Genomic DNA, 17,896 nt, shown 5'->3' on the forward strand with positions numbered 1-17,896 from the left:
GCTGTCGAGCGTTTCCGTTCGCGAAGCGGCTGCATGCGCCGCCGTCGAGCCCCTGGCCGCGGTTGCCAATGCCTCCGTGTCTCCTCTTGTCTTCTCCTCGAGCTTCTGGAGGGAGCGTCGTGACATATTTGGAGCCCCCTCAAGGGAGCGTACATTTTTTTTGTTGAAAATAAGAGAAGATGGACCTTGGCTGCCTCACGACGATGCAGCGAGCAGCGGCGTTCTTTCTCCGCTTTGGCGGAAACGAGAAAGCTGCATGGCCTCGTGTGCTCCAGCCCCTGCCGACCTTTGCCGGCTGTCTCCGCTTCCTGTTGGTGCTTCTCGTCTCCTGCCTTGTGCCACTTATTTCTTCTTCCGGTTTTGTCCCCTTCCCCATGCGTTCCTGCCCTCTGCGGAGCCTTACGCGTTGGCGTGCGCCCTGGAGAAAGGCCGTCCGCGGCCGTCTCCAGGCCTTCGTGCTCCTTTCCGCGGCCCATGTGACTGCCTGGCGCAGCTCCGCTTCCACGGGGAGGCCTCCTCCTCGTGCCCCAGCGCCTGCGTCGTTGTTCGACTTCAGCGCCCTGCTTAGGGAGACCGGCAGCCCCTTGCCGCCTACCGGTCTCCCGTGTCTCTACTCTGCGGCGATGCCACACACGGCGCCGGAGACCGAGCCCTCCGCGACCCTGAGCTTCCCTCGCTCTTCCCTGAGAACGCCAAGCCCCCTCCCGCCATCGCGGCCCTTGACTTACCCCGCTTCCGGGATCACTCTGCGACAACGCTCGAGCTCCTCCGGTCTACCGGCGAGCAGGCGCGCACCCAGCATTGCAGGCAGCGCCGCGGATCCTCTCAGGGAAAGCCTTGCACGCGCACCCTCCCCGCACGACGCCGTGTCACCCAACCCAGCCCGCAAAGCTGAGAAGCTCGTCTCGATTTTCCCCGCGGGGGAGGAGGCACTCCGCGGGCCTGACCCCCGCGCCCTGCCTCAGCAGCTTCGGAGACGCGCAGCGTACAGCGCCTTTCTGACGTCGCCCTTCGGTTCCTCTTCATCCAGGAAGAGGAAAGTGCCTTCAGCGTCCACCGCCTCCTTACAGCCCCCTCAGGCTTCCGCCGCTTCTCCCTGGAGGCACCGACGAGAGCGGGCCTGCGCGGTGAGCGGCGACGGCGACGCCCCCGCGCCGGCAAGAAGTCGTCGAGGGGTGAGGACTACAAAGCCGCCGCGCATTCCCTCTCGAAATTTCTTTCCTCCCTTTCCCTACGCCCACTCAGCCTCGCGTTGCCCCTGGGTCGAATTCCCGCAGGCGACCGGTTGGCGAGCGGATGGGAGGTCCGTCTTCCGAGGACCCTCCTCCTCGGCGGCCCCTCCGTCCCCCCTTTCTCTGCCTTTTTCGTCCTCGCCATTCGGCGGCTCGTCTCTGTCTTCGAGGAACTCGTATGCATCTCTGCGCTCTTCGCTGGAGGGGGGCGCCGAGCGACCGCCAGCTCGGCGGCGTTCCCCCCTTTCTTCATCGTTCTATTTACGCCGCTCGCGCCGCCCGCCGTGGGCACCCGCCCTGCCTGACTCCCACGGCGGCAAGCAGAGTCGCGAGCGGGCGACGGCGCGAGGAGGCGACGCACTGTCTCCCTCGTGTGCCTCTCCCTTCCTCTCACTGGAAGCCCTTTCTTCGCGCGTGAAGCCCGCTACCACCCCCCCCTCGGCGCCTGCCTCCTCGCGTTCGCGATCCAGAGGCGCGCCCTCGCCGCTGCCCGACAGGCGCCGCGCCCCAGTGGAGGACGCGTTCGATTTCCTGCGGGGAGACCGACCCTTTTCTTCGCCTCCCGCTCACTTTTCTCGCGGCGGAGAGTGGAATTTAGGGCGCGACGCGAATCCAAGACGGCCTGGGGCGGACGAAGTGGACGCAGAAGGTTCCTTTTTCCGCCGACGCAGTTCAGACGCTTCTGCGGAGTCGGAATTGACTCCACACGCGCACGCGCCAAACCAAGTCGACCAGTTCGCTCTGAGACGCAGAGAACTCGAAAGGAGACGCAGTCCCTCTTCAGTCTGCCTCTGGGGAGAAGAAATAGGGCGGCGACCGAGAAATGCAGGCCTTTTCCTCTCTTCGTTCTTCCCCTTCCAGCCTCGCCTCGCCGCCGCCGACCTGCGCGAGTCGCGCCGGACGAGGGAGGCCGCCGGGAGACCCGCACTGGAGAAGAGACGTCTCACGCAGTCTCGAACTCTCTCTCTCCCGCAGTCTCCTTCGTGTCGCTCTGCGGCTTTGTCTCCTCTTTCGCTTCTTTCTTCTCAGATGTCCTCTACGCCGCCTTCTCTGCCTCTCCGCGGAGCGCTAGCGCCCTATCGCTCGCGCGGGGTCTATGCTCACTCGCCCTCGTTGAGCGCGGGATATTCGGCGTCGTGGGCCCGCGCCCCGCCTCGGTCTTGGGCTCCTGTCTTCTCGCCGCCCTACCCCGACCCCCCCTCCGCGGCTTCTCCTCATTCGCCCTCGTCTCGCTTCGCCTTTGCCTCTCCTGTCTCGCCCCCTTCGGCGCGTGCAGAGTCGCTCCCCCGGAGCGCGCCGCCGCTGCTGCCTTCTCTCCCCGAAGAAGGCGAACACGGAGACCGCGTGTTTGCTCAGGGCCCTCGCTCTCACCTGCCCGATGCCGCCGCCCGCACCTGGCCTTCCAGCGCAGGTGACTTGCAGCGCGTCCAGGGGCTCCAACAGCGACAGCCTGAATGGTTTGCTGAAGCCGAGATGAGAGGCGATAGCGAGGGGGGCGGCGACTCGCCGTTCCGGCGTCCACACCCCCCCCCCCGGTCGCAGCCCTCCTGGTCTCGATCCTCCCGGGCACGCCTCGCACCGCCGCCGTTTTTTCCGCGGCCGTGCGACACTCCACCTTGGACCAGCGGCGCCTCGCCAAAGGACGGCTGCCTGTTCGGCACGCGGCGAACGCCAGCGGCTGTCCCCGCTGTCCGCAGGCTCTCTGGAGCACAGCAGCCGAGAGAAGACGGCGACGATGAAGATGAGCTCGAACACGGTGACGAGGGCGGGCGCTGCGCAGCCGAAGCGATGCCTCGGCCGCAGCTGCCCCTCCCCTTTCTTCCTGCCTTTGCGTCCCTGTCTCCCTGCTCTCCCTTCTCTCCCTTGTTTTCGTCTCTGCAGCGTGTGACGGAGCTCGGGGCTGACCGCCGAGCTGCTGCGACGGCGCGCAAAGACACGACGGCGGAGACAGCCGCCGCGAGCTCTGGCAGTCCGCGGCGTTCGCAGGCAACCGAGGACGACACAGCTGCGCGCGCGACATACTGGCGCGCCTTGATTGCGCCTCTCGCTCGGATTCGCCGCGAGGGCTGCGCGCCGCAGACGCACGCTGAAGGCGAACGCAACCCTTTCGAGACCGCTTTGAAGGCACGCCCGCCAAACCAAACGTCTGTCCCTTCTTCCGCACTCTCAGCGCTCGACAAAAACCTGCTGCCGGTGTCCTCTTCGTTCTTCGGTCCTTCTTCCGCCGCAGCGGCGTTCTCGGTTTCGCCGGCAGTGTGTGTTCCTTCGTCGGCGGATGCTGCGCCTCTCGGGGCGCCCGCGCGGGACTTAGCTGTGACCACAGTGGAGGCGACGCTGCATTCTTCGCTTGTCTCTCTCCTCCGCCTTTTCCATCCCGCGCTACTCCACGACGCCGAGCAGAAAGCGGCAAAGCTCTCGCGGCAGCAGGGCGCGCGAAACGCACGGATCACTCCGCCTGGAGCCTCAGGGTGCGGCCCCTCCGCAGCGCTGTCCGCACTCGCTGGAAACGGAGACGCCGCGCGCTGCCGAGTTGTCAGCGCTGTTGACGCAGGTGGCGCGGAAGAAGGCGAGGGCGACAGTGAAGGGGCCCACGAGGGAGGCGACGGAGAGACAAGGCCTCCGCGCGAGCAGCAGCGCCTGCAGGCCAACGGTGGCGGAGGGGTGTCTGGGTGGTCGCCTCAGAGTTCGAACGCGTGTGCTCCGGCCGCGCGACGCTCAGAGGGCGACCCGAGCTTGCCAGTTTCCTCCATTGAGCCTCCGCCCTCCTCTAGCCCCTCTGAGGCTCTGCCTGCTGAGGCGCCGCCTGCTGAGGCACCGCCTGCTGAGGCTTCGCCGGCGAGCCTGGGCGCCTCGGCGCCGCAAGGTCCTCCGCCGGCCGCTCCGCTCTTTCTCCTCTGCTGCAGCGGCGGGAGCGACAGCACGGCACTTCTGCACGCGTTTGCGCGCCTGTTTTCTCCCTGGGCGATTGCGAGACGGGACCCCGCGGCCGTCGGCGACTTCCAGCGACACGGTGCGTCTCTATCGCCTCTCGTTTTGCCGCCACCACACGCCGCGCCTCTCGCTGAGGAGGCACTCGCGACGGGCCTCTTCGGGCGGGGGACGCGCGGAGACAGCGCGGAAACCGGCGCCGCGGGTGCCGCTACCCGAGAGAGGCTCTCGGCGGCGAAGCTGCGGGCGTGGGGGGTGCGGGGGACTCTCCTCAGCCTCCCGATCCACGTGGTCTACCTGAATCACGCGCTGCGACCCGAGGCTGCGCAGCGAGAGGCGGAGAAGGTGCGGCGCCTCTGCGCCTTCTACGGACTGCCCTTCCACGTCTGCCACCGTCGCCCGCTGCCCTCGCCACACGCCGAGAAAACAAGGGCCGCGGAGACTGCAGACGCGCCCGCGAGCGAGCCTGGCAAACACCCGCCAGGAGGGGCGTGCACGCAGGACGACGGGGAGGAAGCGACGCGAGGGCCCCAGGCGGAGGGCCGCGACGACAAGCAGGCAGCGGACGTGGCAAAACGACAGAGACACGACGGCGAGACGGGGGCTGCTGACACCGGAGGCGACGCCGAGGAGGAGCTACGGGAAGGGAGCGCCGGCCGTGAGCTCCGCGCATTTCGGGATTCCTCGCCGTCGGCGCGCGCTGTGCCTGGCTCCAAGTCGCCGCAGCAGACCTTTCGCGACTGGCGACGGGGGGCGCTCCGGCAGCTTCTGACGGATCTCGTTTGCTCGGTTTTTCGCAGGGAAAAACACATTCCTGAAGAAAAGTTGAACCCGTGCATGGAAGGCGAGCCTGATCAGCCCCGAGAGGAGCTCACGGCGCGCGAGAATGTGCAGGAAGACTGTGAACAAGAGCGGCGTCGCCCAGGGATCCAGGCGCCAGTTTCTCTCCCTTCTCCGGCAGAGTGCTTCGCCAAGAAAAGAGGCGAAAGCGAGGACGCGAAATTTGCGCCTTTTGTCTCTCCGCGGCTCCTGTCGCAGCTCAAGGAGGCTTATGCCGCGGCTGGTGACAATCAACTTGAAACCAGCGAGGCTGCAGCCGCTCCCCAGGTAGCCCCTGCCTCCCTTGCCTCTCCTCTTTCAGCCTCGCCTTCGCCTGGATGTGAGCTGTCGCTCGCCCCCTCGTGTTCAGAGCCCCTTGAAGGTCTTTCCTCAGAGACGGGCGACCGCACGGGCAGAATCGCGAGCTGCAGCGAGGCTGAAAACCTCCCTCTCGCAGGACAGGGAGAGACAGAACTTTTCAAAGACAGCCGCCTCCTCGCAGGGGACGCCGCGCCAGCGGGAGATAGGGGGAGAAAAGTCGCCGCAGGAGAAAGGGAGGGAGAACGAGGCTTCCCGCCCCTCGCGTATGTGGTGATGGCGCATCATGCTGGCGACGAGCTCGAAACGCTCCTGATGAAGCTGCTGCGCGGCGCGCATCTCACCAACCTCGGGTAAGTCAAGGCCGAGACGCTTTGCGTGTGCTTTCCTTTCGGCAGTCCGCCAAGGATCGTCCTCAGGTCTCGAAAGAGCAAAAGTCTGCTGTCGCGGCTGCGTGTGGCGTCGTGAAAGACCGAAGTACGCGGAGGGAAGACCTGGATTCCTCCTCAGTCGATTCGCCGTCGGCGTCGTTGCTCACGCAATGACTCGAAAGGGCGCTTTGTGCCGCATGCATCTGATGAGACGGTTGAGGAGGGAGCAGCCTGCAACAGCAGCAGCGCTGAAACAAGCAGATGAGGTCGTAGAGTGCCTACGCCCTCTGCAGCTTTCCCCTTGAGTACCCCGTGTGCTGTGCATATGCAGAGAAAGTAGGCATCTGGCCTGTCTCAGATCTTGCGTCAGCTCTTTCCAGGAAATAAAGACTTGTCTGTTGCGCGTTTTTCGATTGATTAAACTGCGTTATTGGCCTCTAGCGAGCAACAGCCGTTCCTCCCATTTTCAGCACCTTTTCCACTTCTTCTTCTCGTGATCTCGCTTGTGCTTGGATATTCCTCAGAGGCATGAATGCCGTTTCTCCGCTGAGCAGCTGCGCGCCCCGCTTCGCCATCTTTCGCCCGTTCCTCTCGCTGCAGAAGGCGCAGCTGCAGAGATACGTGAAGGTAAGCGCCGGGGAAGCCAAACAATGAAGCAGAGAACAGGTAAACGCGGAATGGGCTCTGCGGCAAGGGAGCCTTTTGCACCAGAAGAGAGTGGAGATTACAGACCCAGGGTTAAAAGTGTCTCGTTTTTGGGACTGACGGCAAGCTGAACCTTAAGCCCTAAACCCTAAAGCCTCACCAGGATGGGCGCATGCAGTTGATTTCGGCTTTTGACATGGTTCTTGCCGATTCTGTGTAGGCTCTGGGGGACTCCTGGCGTGAGGACGAGACGAACGCGATGCCTTCGAAATATCCGCGGAACGCCGTCCGCTTGCAGCTCCTGCCTCTCCTCGCCGCCCTCCTGTCGCATCCCAGAGACCGCAGCGGTGTCTCTCGCCGCCCCACCCCGTACGCGCTGTCGCCCGCCTGGTCTCCCGCGTTGCCTGCTTCGCCGTCTGCTCTCGCTTCGCCTCCCGCTTCCGCGCCGCGTTATCCTCCATTCCTGTCATCGTCCTCAGCTTCGCCGACGGCGTCGCCTCACTCTCCGCCGTCTCCCTGCGCGTACGCGCCGCCCGCCTCCTCTTCACCGTCTGCTTCCTCCGCGGCGATTGCGTCAGCCTTGTCGTCTGCTTTGGGGCGCGCCGACGCCGCGAGAGCCCGTGCGGTGCAGGCGGCTCGCCAGGCCGCTTGGCTCGCGGCGGCAGACAGATGCGCGGTGGACCCGGCGGGTATTCCACATGCAGAGCGCAGGCCGCGCGCGCCTCAGCTCGCGACAGAATGCTCCAGTCTCGCTCCCGGGCGCAGCTCTTCTCTCTCTTCCTTGCTGTCTGCTGGGGCGCTGCCTTCCGCCGCGTGCGAAGGCAGATGCGAGGGCGACGCCGCGAAGCAGGCGATCCTGGCGAAGATCGCGGAGACAGCCGCGAGTGTCTTCTTCAGAGGCGGCGGCGACCTGAGGCACCAGGCTGTCCTCCGGCGCGCGGCTGCGCTCGCCCGACAAAGCGCCGCGCTGCGGCAGTGGGTCGACTGCGAGGCAACCAAGTGGGAGCGGAAAATCTTTCGAGAGACGCACGCAGAAGGCGAGGCAGGAGGCGACCAAACTGTGGAGGCTGGCGCCGGAGGACGCGAACTGCAGACCCAAACAGAAGAGCAAAAACGAGGCACCGCAGCCTCTGGAGCAGATGGAGCCGCAGAATTACGACCGCAACGAGCGGAGCTAGGGCGAGACGACCGCGTGGAAGGCAGACAGGCGCGCGCGCCGGCGAGCGAGGACTCGAGGGTGGGAAAGGGAGGTGGAGAGCGAGAGCGAGGGGCTGACGCGTCAGGGCTGCAGGACGTCTCCGCGAAGACAACAGAAGAGAGCGAAACCATGAACCGCAGCGTGGAGAAAAAAGAGAGCGACCTGAAGGACGAACAGCCAGACGCGGCTCGCGGCGTGCGAAAAGGAAAGTCCGCCGAGCTTTTTCCACTGTTAGCTTGGCAGCGCGAGGAGGCTCTCTTCTTTCAGCAGGAACTTCTCCACAGGTGGCTGACGCGAGCGAGCGCGGGAGAGCTTGTGCTGCCCTACGCGGCGCTTGAGGCGCTCTCGGCGTCGCTCCTCACGCTGCGCGCCAGCCGCGCGAGTGCCAAGCGAGGGGAAAAAGACGCGCAAAAAAGAACGAAAGAAGGAAAAACCACAGAGCCGAGCGCCGTAGAAGGCAGGGGGGCGGGAAGTGAGCGGCGCCCTGACGACGAACAAAACAGAGACGGGCCTGGAGAAGAGGGGAACGGAAGTGGCAAGCCAGCAGAGAAGGGGACAAAGGAGACAGTGGAGACAGAGGGGACAGTGGAGACAGAGGGGACAGTGGAGACAGTGGAGACAGGAGAGACAGAGAGAGGAGCGAGGGAGGAGGAAGCGAGGGAGAAAGAGAAGAGGGACGGGCAGGGGGCAGGGGCAGAACAAGCGGCCGTCAGCGGAGCCGCGGGACTCGAAAATAGAGAGATGCCGGAAGAGCGAGACGTCACGCTCAAGTTCAGCAGAGCGAGCGAAAGAGGGAAACCAGAGATAGGGCAAGCGCGCCTGGCAGCCCGGGGTGAGGAAGTGAAAGGAACAGCAAACACACAAAAAAAAACAGCCCCGTGGCAGCTTCACCTCCCAGGCCACTTCACTCTAATTGAAGACGGAGGCTACCTGCACCTAGTCAAACGCGTGGAGAATAAATAGCTTCCCGTCACCCAGATTACGAATGAAGCTCACTTCGTGTTGGAAGTGCGCATATATGCGAAAAAGTTTGTATAGACGTCTAGGCAGTATATATATATGGTATGTATATATAGTACGCATGCATGCCGGTAGATGACTCTATCCACCTCTCCGCGTGGCCTTTCATACGTGAACTACTTGGTGCATCTATACATGCCAATATGAATATAACTCTGTATATAAGTGCCCTGTCATCCGCGTTTTGTGGCAGGAGCGGCGGAGACTGTTTCTCGGGTTCAGTGGGTGCGAACGCGCGAAACCAGTCCGGAAGTTAGGACAGAATAGAGGGATTTTCGCCGTACTCGTGTTTTTCCGTTCCGGCCTAAGCTGATGTTCTTGTTCCTTCTGTTGTGGGAATACGGTTTACTGAGTCTGTGACGACCTTTCTGAGGCGCGTATGGCTCGAAAGGGGGCTCCTGACCGGGCAGTCACATTTCTTATCCGCTCCCATATCATTCATATATCTATATATGTATATATGTTATGTATGTATTTGCACAGCCTGTTTGCATATATATATATATATATATATATATATATATATACATATATGCATAAGTAATTCCTGTAAGCGCCGCAGTGCGCGAGCGATCCATCTGATGAGTCGAGGAGAAAGAAGACTTGCGTTTCTTTTGTGCATTTCGGACATGGAGGACATCTGAGCTGCTTTCCCCCCCGCGTTGCAGTTTCTCAGAACAGTGACGGCGACTAAGGCGGTTGATGCAGGACAGTGCACGCAGTGTCTTCTCGAGCGTGGGATCCTGAGTCTGCGCCTGGGGATAGACGTGCGCAGAGTTTTTCAAGCTCCTGTTCGATCCTATTTGTTGCCGTCCCGTATGCGTATATCCATGCTCTAGGGTGTACGATCAAACGAAGCAGACTTGGCAGCCTGAGGGCGCATTTTCGTCGGCTTTTCCGTTGCCGTTTGTATTGGTGAGTTGTCAACGCATAGCCGTCTTCAGAATCGCTCCGTGACGAACGAGAAAGAACCATGGTAAAATGTTCATTTCCACTCTTTCGACTTTCTCTCGCGTTACATTTTCGGCACGCCTTTCACGAAGAACTACGGCGGCCTCTCACTCGTTTCTCCTGATCGTCTTTAGATGTAGATATATCTGATGTATGTATCTTTCTATCTCTATATATCTGTATCTTTATGCTTTGATAGAGTGTTACGCTTATTCACATATGCCTCTAAGCGTGCGAGCATCCCTTGCTTGGGGTTGATGGCTGTTAGTCCCTCTACAGTCCGCCAGCTGCGAAACAGCTCGTTTTCATCGAATGCCCTGGCTTTCAAGTCAAATACATGTTCTAATTCTGGATACTCTCCATGCAGCACAAAGAGGAGCTCGCCGGCCTCGAATCTACACAGCATCCCGCAGGTCTAGACCATTGGTATACCGGCGACTGCGGTTGACCTATTGCGGAGGTGAAGAAATAAGACCAAAACGGAGACGCGCATGCAAACTCACATAATTCTACTTTGAGTCCGGCTTTTCTAGCAATTTGGTTAAAAAACAGACAGTTTTCCTTTTCTTTGCAAACACAAGATGTCTTGGTAATGTAGTAGGAAAACCAGTAGCGGAAGCTTGAGTGAGGGCAAAGCGACACCTCGCCTGGGGGGCGCGATACACTCAGCAAATCGAAAAACCCTCTCCCTTGCACTTTTGCGATTTTGTTTCCACCGTGTAATCCCCTCCCTGAAGGAGAACCTCACGCAAATATACATTTACACATAAAATAGAGGCGACTGTTTATGTCCATGCATATAAGTACGCATACACAAATGTATAAATATATATACTGGAGTGTTGGGTGAGGTCCAATACAGCTGTACCCGGAGGAAAGTCCGAGAGGAAAGTCTATGTGCCCCGGAGACTCAGAAGCGAATGCAAACGCACCTCTGCCGCCGCAAAGGCTTCCCGAGCCGGGCGCAGCTCGGTGCCCCGCCTTCAAGTTTCTCCACTTCACGAAAAGAGCTCGAGACTCTCGCGCGCCGCGCCTCGAAGCCAACAGTCAAAAAATCAGTACGCGCACATAGCAATACACATATGTGTAGACCTCTATCTTCTACAAGGTTTGACTAAACCATCGAGCTTGCCGCCTAGATGAGGCAAACATTCACGGCACACGCAAGTCTGCAGAGACGCCGCCTGAGCCCGTGGTCGGCCCAGACCGCCGGCGAACACCTACAGAAGTGCATTTCTCTGAACACAGATCTCCAACCTCCCTCGAGGCGGCCGTCATCGGAAGATTTTTCAGCGAAGCTCCTCAGATTTCGGCGCGGTTTGAGGCGGCGTGGGACGCATCCTCGTCGACGTCGACGTAGCGCTCCTGAATCGTGTCCAGACTGTACGCAGGAAAGGGGCGCAGTGTAAAAAAACATAAAAAATCAGGCAGACCTCGAACATAGAGGGACGGCCTCGAGGGCTGCCACACTGCAGAGGAGACGAAAAAGTAAATGTGGATTCATAGAACAGAGCGGTCTGCGAAAAGCCTGCAAGCCTGCCAGGCTTGGAACCGCCCGTGTCACGCGACCTGCAGCCCTGAGTGAGTTTTAAAGAAAGCCCTCCCTTTCTTCTGCCTGAAGCGAAACGAAATGCGAGGCAGACGACGCTCGAGCGTGTGCGAGGGAATCGCCTCGAACTTCTAAAAAAAGCCACCGCTAAATTCTTCAAAAAGAGATACAATCAAGAAGGCATTGGATGCGTCACCGCACCGCGACGAAGCACCCTCACAACCGCCCCTCTACTCGCAGCGCCAAAACAGAGCGACAGAAAGCGAAAGAAACCTACAGGTCAGCTGTGTCTTCGGTGTTGTCCAGCGCGACGTTAAAGATGTTAAAATCCGCCGCGAGGTTCCCCAGGCTGTAGCTGCACCGAGGAGAGAGGAAATACCGACAAGTGCGAACGGGACTCGAAGGAAGAGAAAAACGATCTTCGTAGACGCCCCGGAGACCACAGGAAGGAGAAAAGATAGATAGAATAGAGAAGATTCTGACTGCCCGAACGCAAGAAACTCGAGAGGGAGAAAACTGGAGGAGAGTGATAAGACGAGACGAAGAGAAGAAGAGGGCGCCAAACAAAGAAATCGAGCAAAAAACAGAAGTAAAAAAACACCCGAAGTCACAGAGCGAGAGTGAGCGAAACGGCGCCGCGGACACAGGAAAGAAACACACGCACACACGAAGCCGCAATCTCGTCTCTCCCTGGTAGTTTTGCGTTTCAGCCTGGCTTCATCTTACCCATTCGCGACGTCAATCGCCTTCAACAGGTTGAGGACGGAGTGTTTCTCTTGGATATCAAGCAGCTTAAAAGAGACCAAACTGAAGAGAAAAAGAAAAAATGCGGCGTTCCGAGTATTTTTAAAGAAAGGCCGCCCCGCCAAGAAGAAGGCAACACCAGGTCTCCCCAAAAACAAACTGGGGAAACTGGTAAACAAGGAAAAAAGAAAAATCGAGACCGGTGCGTAGAAATTTCCTCACACCGGCACATGCATCGACACCGCTGAATGCGTAGGTAGACATACTGGCGGCTCTTTCCACGTGAGGAAGCCCTTCAAGGATCCAAGTTACGCGACAGTTGAAAACAGATTTACTAGAGAATAAATTAACACGTCCATCTGCATGGAGCGATTCACACCCTCATAAATCTGCGCATTTGACAACATCACGTGCCTCCGGAAGACAAAGACAAACTCCATGACTGAAAGATAAAATATTCCATTTGCTCCATTTGTTTGTGGCTTTCTCCCTGCGGGAAAGCAGGCGAGAGACCTACTTGTAGTCCTCGATGAGTTCGCAAAGGAGGGCAGTGTGCTCTCTCATTCTGGCCTGCAAACGCAAGATTGAGAAAAAAAACGCGGAAAAAAACTTTTCATCTCGCTTCGCCCCGAGCGAGCGAGCACTGGGTCCACAGAGACATGACGCCTGCGCAGCTGCGCAGGTTTTTTAAAAAAAGAGTTTAGGGTTTGAGGAGGAGGTATCGCACGCGGAGTCTGCAGAAATCGTTTCTCAACTGCGCTTGCGTAGCGCCGAAAGGCCACGTGAGAACAAAAGCGCCCGAAAGGCGCGAGCACACATCACCGCAGGCATGCTGCGAGAGACGCACACAAACGTTTTTCACTCCTCAACAGAGGAGTGAACAATAAAACTGACAGTAAGACGAATCGCCACGGCCACAAGCAACACCGCATTGCTCTCCGAGGTAATAAAGGCACCCCGACGCCAGCATTCCTCCCAGCAACGCTTGAGTAGGCGATGCGAGCTTTCCAGTTCTCGGCAATGACAGACACTCGACGTAGCCGAGGAGGCTTACCGTCATAGGTTGAGCATCTTCCATCGCCACCAACAGCTCGCTGAGGTCCTGAACCTCAGCGAAATACTCGAGCCGAAACGCTGCAAAGACGAGATGAACGCGGAGACAAAGACATACAGCATCCAGTCTTCATCCCGAAAGCGCAACGGGCCTGTGTAACCGCCTTTCGTTGAAGAGATGAACACACATGAGAGCCCGCCCCATAGGCACCTCTGAGTCCTCCAAAACTCGCGGAGCGCCTTCCACGCATATATAGATATATGTATTTATAGAAAAGAATATGTGCGGAGTCGAGGAAAGCCGAAAATACGTGTTGTACACAGGAATACGAGACTGCAGTTGCTGACTCGAAGCGCATTCGTGAGACTAGAGATATCTTGTTTTTTGGAACGACACGCAGAGAAAGACAGAGGGGAAGTAGAGAAAAAAGTGAAGGACGAACTAGGGCGCGACAAAGCGAGAACAAGAGCGACACACGCGGAAAAAAGAGGAAACCCAGCAGTGATGTTGACGACGGACAGGGCGAAGAGGGCGGCGGACAGAGAAAAGAGGGAAAACAGAGAACAAAACGAAAGAGATCCTACCGAGCTGATGGCGATGGTGCTTCAAGAGGTCGATTTTCGTCAGCACGTTCACGTGAGGCAGCTCGAGAAGGAGCTGTCCGCTCAAGGAGACGAGGAGGGCGCTGATGTACTAAGAAAAAAGAAAAGATAGGTAAAAATTCAAAGCAATGAAGCACCTGAGATGCACGGAAAGGCAGGAAGGAGAGTACAGAAACAGCAAAGGAAAGAAGAAGGTCGGGGAGAGAAAAGGAAGACCGCGCAGAGCACGTAGGGATGGCGACGGAGAACGCCAGGAAGGCGAGAAGAGCAAACACACGATCCCCCATAGCAGAGGAGAACCAAGCGAAAAAGCAACGAGAGAAGAAAAGAAAACTGACAAACAGCGAAGCAGGACGTGAACAGACGACGCGAGAGGAAGACGAGAGGCAAACAGAGGGCGGAGAGAGAAAGTCGAGGGACACCAAGACGACGCACAGACAGGGCACGATAGGAAAACAGCGAAATAGAAACTTCAGAGGCGCAAGAAAAACAAGAAAATCGCTGCCCTGCTTCATCCTCAGGCCTCACCTTGTAGCCGTCGGTGCAGAGTGTGCTATCAACCAGGTGGACAGCGGTGAGCTGAAAAAAGAAATCCCAAAGGCGTTTTCGCTGTGGTGCTAGAGGAACGTTTTCATCTTCACACAGAGACAGAAACTCAACACGCCGACTATGCAAGACAAAGCTGAGGGTCATCGCGGAAGGCGAGTAAAAAACAAATAAAGGCTCGAAAACGGAAACAGGGAACGCGCGAACCCGAAAGACAATGCGCTGAGTCCCGCCTCCTGAACACGAAGAAAAACACAGACGACAGGAGCCTAAAAACTAAATTCCGAGGGCGGAGGAGAGAGACGAATGGATCGAGAGGCCCGGCACAGCAGGAGGAGCGACAGGAGGTGGAGAAGGTGAGAGAGTCGCTGGAAAGGGCAAGACTAGAAACGAGGCCTTACGCGCGCGTCGAGATGTTTTTGAAGCCGCGTCACGATTTCGCGCATCGAATCGTTGTGCGTGTAGACCTCCACCTGCCCCGGGCAATCAAACAGGACGTAGTGGTCTGAGAGGTAAAACGAAAAATATAGAAGACAGGAAAATGAAGACTCCGAACTGATGATGAAAGAGGCGACGCACAGGCCGCAGGTCGTGAGCCGCGGACACGAAGGCGAGCAAAACCAAGCACGAAGAAGAAAAATTCAAAATCTTACACGAAGGGAAAGCGAAGGAAGAGAATAAGGAGCTGAGAGAGGGCGGGATCGGAGGAGCTCACTACTGAGAGGGGGGGCGGAAAGTCAACACGCATAGACGAGATAGGACTGGAATAAAAAAGGAGACGACGACGAACAGTGACTCAACGCGAGCCATAGAATCGCAGGAAGCAACTCAACGCCACGTTGCAGACGCGCGTGCGATGCCGCAGAAGCCGAAAGGCGTTGAGAAAAAACCGAGGCACAACACGCAGACGCGCGGCCGCGTAGTCGCCTTTTCTTCTGCCTCACCTTTGAACTTCTTCAGCTCCTCCACGAGCCAGTCGAGGTTGACGAGCAGGTACTCCAGGCAGTGAATGAGCGCTGTAGACAGAGAAACGAGAAGCTTCCGAGCGCGTCTGGGGGAGGGCAAACCCGACGCAAAACGAGACACGCACCGCGCGAGAGAAGACGCATCGAACTGAGTCAAAAGCAAGTCTCTCTAGCTCCGCCACGACCATGGACAAAGAGGCTCGCGCCCCACCTCCTCTGCTTCGGCTGTCGTGCGAGAAGAAGACTCAAAACAGTCGAGTGGGATAAAGGAGGCCACTCACAAGGCATCCCTAGAACCCGCCTCGCGAGACAACAGTCGAGTGGGATAAAGGAGGCCACTCACAGGGCATCCCTAGAACCCGCCTCGCGAGACACGGCCTCGCCCGCCGCTCACATCCTAAGCAGCATCTCGTGAGCGATATTCCTCTTGGCAGCGCATCTTTCGCCGAACTTCGACGAAGACCGCCTCTGAATTTGCACTGAGGCAATGGTGGCTGCAAAGCCGAACCTGCTCGCCTGTCGCGCGCTGCCTTTGGGGCAGACGCGCCGCAGGAGCTCTCTACGGTGATACGCCTCTTCAGCGCTCGAAGAAGCCCTCCGAAAAGCGTCTACACGAAATGTGACTACATAAAAGCGGATTTAAGCGGCTGCAGAGAGAGAGGGCGGACGGCCTCTGAGTAAGGCGAACGGCGGCGAGCGCAAGGGAGGAGGCGGCACGGAGAGAGAGAGCGGCGGCCTTCAGTGCCTATCACTCTAATCCGCAAGCGGAGACAGATGCGCGCAGAAGCTGACGGCGGTGCGCCGTGCCGAGGGTTTACCTCCATTCGGTCCGAGGCGGCACCTCTCCATGACCTCTCTGTGATCGACTAAATCGCGGAGGTTGATGGCGCAGTCGTAGGGGAGGAAGTCGTTCGCAGGGTCGAGGTTTACGACGATGTGCGGCCGGTGGAGCGCGCGGAGCATCTGCTGCATGCCGTTGCAGTACGTGCTCTTCCCGCTCCCTGGGGGGCCGATGACCAGCTGCCCGAACCACATCGCGCCGCGAAAAAGAAAAGAAAAGAAAAAAATCAACGAGAAATGGGCGGAGACGCCCAGAAGGGGAGGGTGAAGACCCAAACTATGAAACGCGGAAGAGAGAACACCAGACCAGCAGAAAAATAAAAAAACTGGAGCAAAGCAGAGCAGGAGAGAAGAAGAGCAAGAGCGAAGACGAGGAACCACAGAGGAGAGGAAGGAAAACAAGAAAAGTATCTTCAGGAGACAGGGAGCAGAGGAGAGGAGAGGAGACGAAAACGCTGGTCGCTGGCAAGAGGGTCTGTGTGCAAAGAGAGAAACGAAGGATAAGGTAAAGAGGAGCCGAAAGAGGGAGACGAAAGCCACAGTTACGCAGCAGGCTTTCGGCGAGGAGACACAGAGCACGTTCGCAGAACAAAGACAGAAAGTGAGAAGGGACCAGAGGAACTTCGGGGAGAGCGCCGGACCAAAACGAATACAAAGATGCAAGTAAAAAGAAGAACGAAGGAAGGAAACTCTGAGGGAAAGAAGAGAATGAGGACAAGAACAACGATACGGCATGCAGCGGCTACATTCGAGAAAGTTGCGAGACAAATGACACGACCAGCAGGGAAGTATGCAACCAAAGTAGAAGGGCTCGGGCTTCTCTGCCCTCTGGTGCGTTTGGAGAAGATTAAAACGCAGTTGTGAAGGAAACTCAGTCTTTTTCGGTGTTTAAATCAGCTAGTCGATGCTCTCGCCGTACATACACCTCAAGCTGCTGCTTGACGGGAAAAGTCACACGAGCGCGACGCCGATTGTGGCGTTTCGCGTCGTCCAAAGCCCCAGTTCTTGCGCGCGTCTGAAGAAGAACCATCAACTTTAGCACAACCAGTGGAGAGTTAGCGAATCACTGGTGAATTCCAGGGATACACGCGCGATATGCGTGTATAGGGGAAAAGTTGCGAGCGGCCTCAGCAGCCGCGGAAAACCCAGGGAGGGTCCCGCTCCCCCATCCTGCTCTTACGCTGGCAGACAGGCGGTACCGACTTCTTTCTCCTCTCTTGCCCTTCCTTTTTTCAACAGAAAACCGCGCGAATCGTGCGCCATTCTGTCAACACTGCGATTGTGATCACGGACTCTCGATTTGCTGAGACTCACAGCGCAGGCGCTGCAGACACACTCGCACAATTCTGTGCGCACGCGCGCCACGCGATCGCCGGCGCCGCCTTGAGTTCGCCCGCGTGCCAGTCTCTGCTTGCGTTGGCCTCTGTCTCGTCTCCTCCCCCCCCGTCAGTCGAGTCTGCTGCTCAATCTCCGCATAGTCTAGTCGCTCGGCTCACATGCGCGTGACCCAGAGATAGTTGCGATCCGAACTCGACTCAACAGAAAAAGGCGCCGTCGTCTCACCGCTAGGCCAGCGAATGAACGCAGAGGACGAGCCCGCCGCTGAACGACCTGCGGAGCGAAGACCGTAGTCAAAGTCGAGGCAGCGCCGTATTCGCTTGCACCGAGAGAGCTTCATTTCACGCTCAGTGCCTAGACTTATGCACGCGGTCGCAGTCAGGCGGTTTCGTGGAGATCTTCTCGAACTCCTGACGCGTTAGCAGTGGCACTGCTTGTTCGCCGAAATGTGTCTGCGCGTCTGCAGTGCTTCTCGATGTGCAGCGGCGGGCAGCCGACCCCGCCCGCGTCGACGCCGTGTTGAACTGAAAGGATCTCTTCTTCTTTCTACACATCCGCCCAACTCGTCTTTTGCGCCGCTCAAACCCAAGAGCGAAGGTCATTTTTAAGCAGACGAGCTCTGTCTCGGCTGTTTTCAGAATTCCTGACGGGCGAAGCTGCACGGGGAGCGCAGCACGCGCCAGCGGTGAGTTTATCTCCCCGAGAGCGTCGATCTCTCCCGCCTTATTTCCAGCACACGGAACCGTGACGATCTTCTAGACTGTTTTGCTTGTCCC

At 58.4% G+C, this 17,896-nt stretch overlaps 2 protein-coding genes across 2 annotated transcripts; one reads left to right on the forward strand and one right to left on the reverse strand.

The window, feature by feature from the left end:
* Positions 1-203: 203 nt before the first annotated feature.
* Positions 204-8,474, forward strand: BESB_034840 (uncharacterized protein; the record flags this gene model as incomplete). The annotated part of the gene is made up of 3 exons (XM_029362070.1): positions 204-5,650; positions 6,193-6,295; positions 6,534-8,474. The coding sequence occupies 3 exons, from the start codon at positions 204-206 to the stop codon at positions 8,472-8,474; spliced, it is 7,491 nt and encodes a 2,496-aa protein (XP_029221035.1).
* A 2,310-nt stretch (positions 8,475-10,784) lies between these two features.
* Positions 10,785-15,977, reverse strand: BESB_034850 (putative ATP binding protein; the record flags this gene model as incomplete). Its single annotated transcript, XM_029362071.1, has 10 exons — positions 10,785-10,863; positions 11,309-11,386; positions 11,758-11,838; positions 12,293-12,345; positions 12,830-12,909; positions 13,414-13,522; positions 13,960-14,010; positions 14,379-14,482; positions 14,922-14,993; positions 15,761-15,977. 10 exons carry the CDS (start codon positions 15,975-15,977, stop codon positions 10,785-10,787), a joined length of 924 nt encoding a protein of 307 aa, XP_029221036.1.
* Between the last annotated feature and the right edge of the window lie 1,919 nt (positions 15,978-17,896).

Source organism: Besnoitia besnoiti, chromosome II (assembly GCF_002563875.1).
Source record: "Besnoitia besnoiti strain Bb-Ger1 chromosome II, whole genome shotgun sequence".
NCBI classification, from domain to species: Eukaryota; Apicomplexa; class Conoidasida; order Eucoccidiorida; family Sarcocystidae; genus Besnoitia; species Besnoitia besnoiti.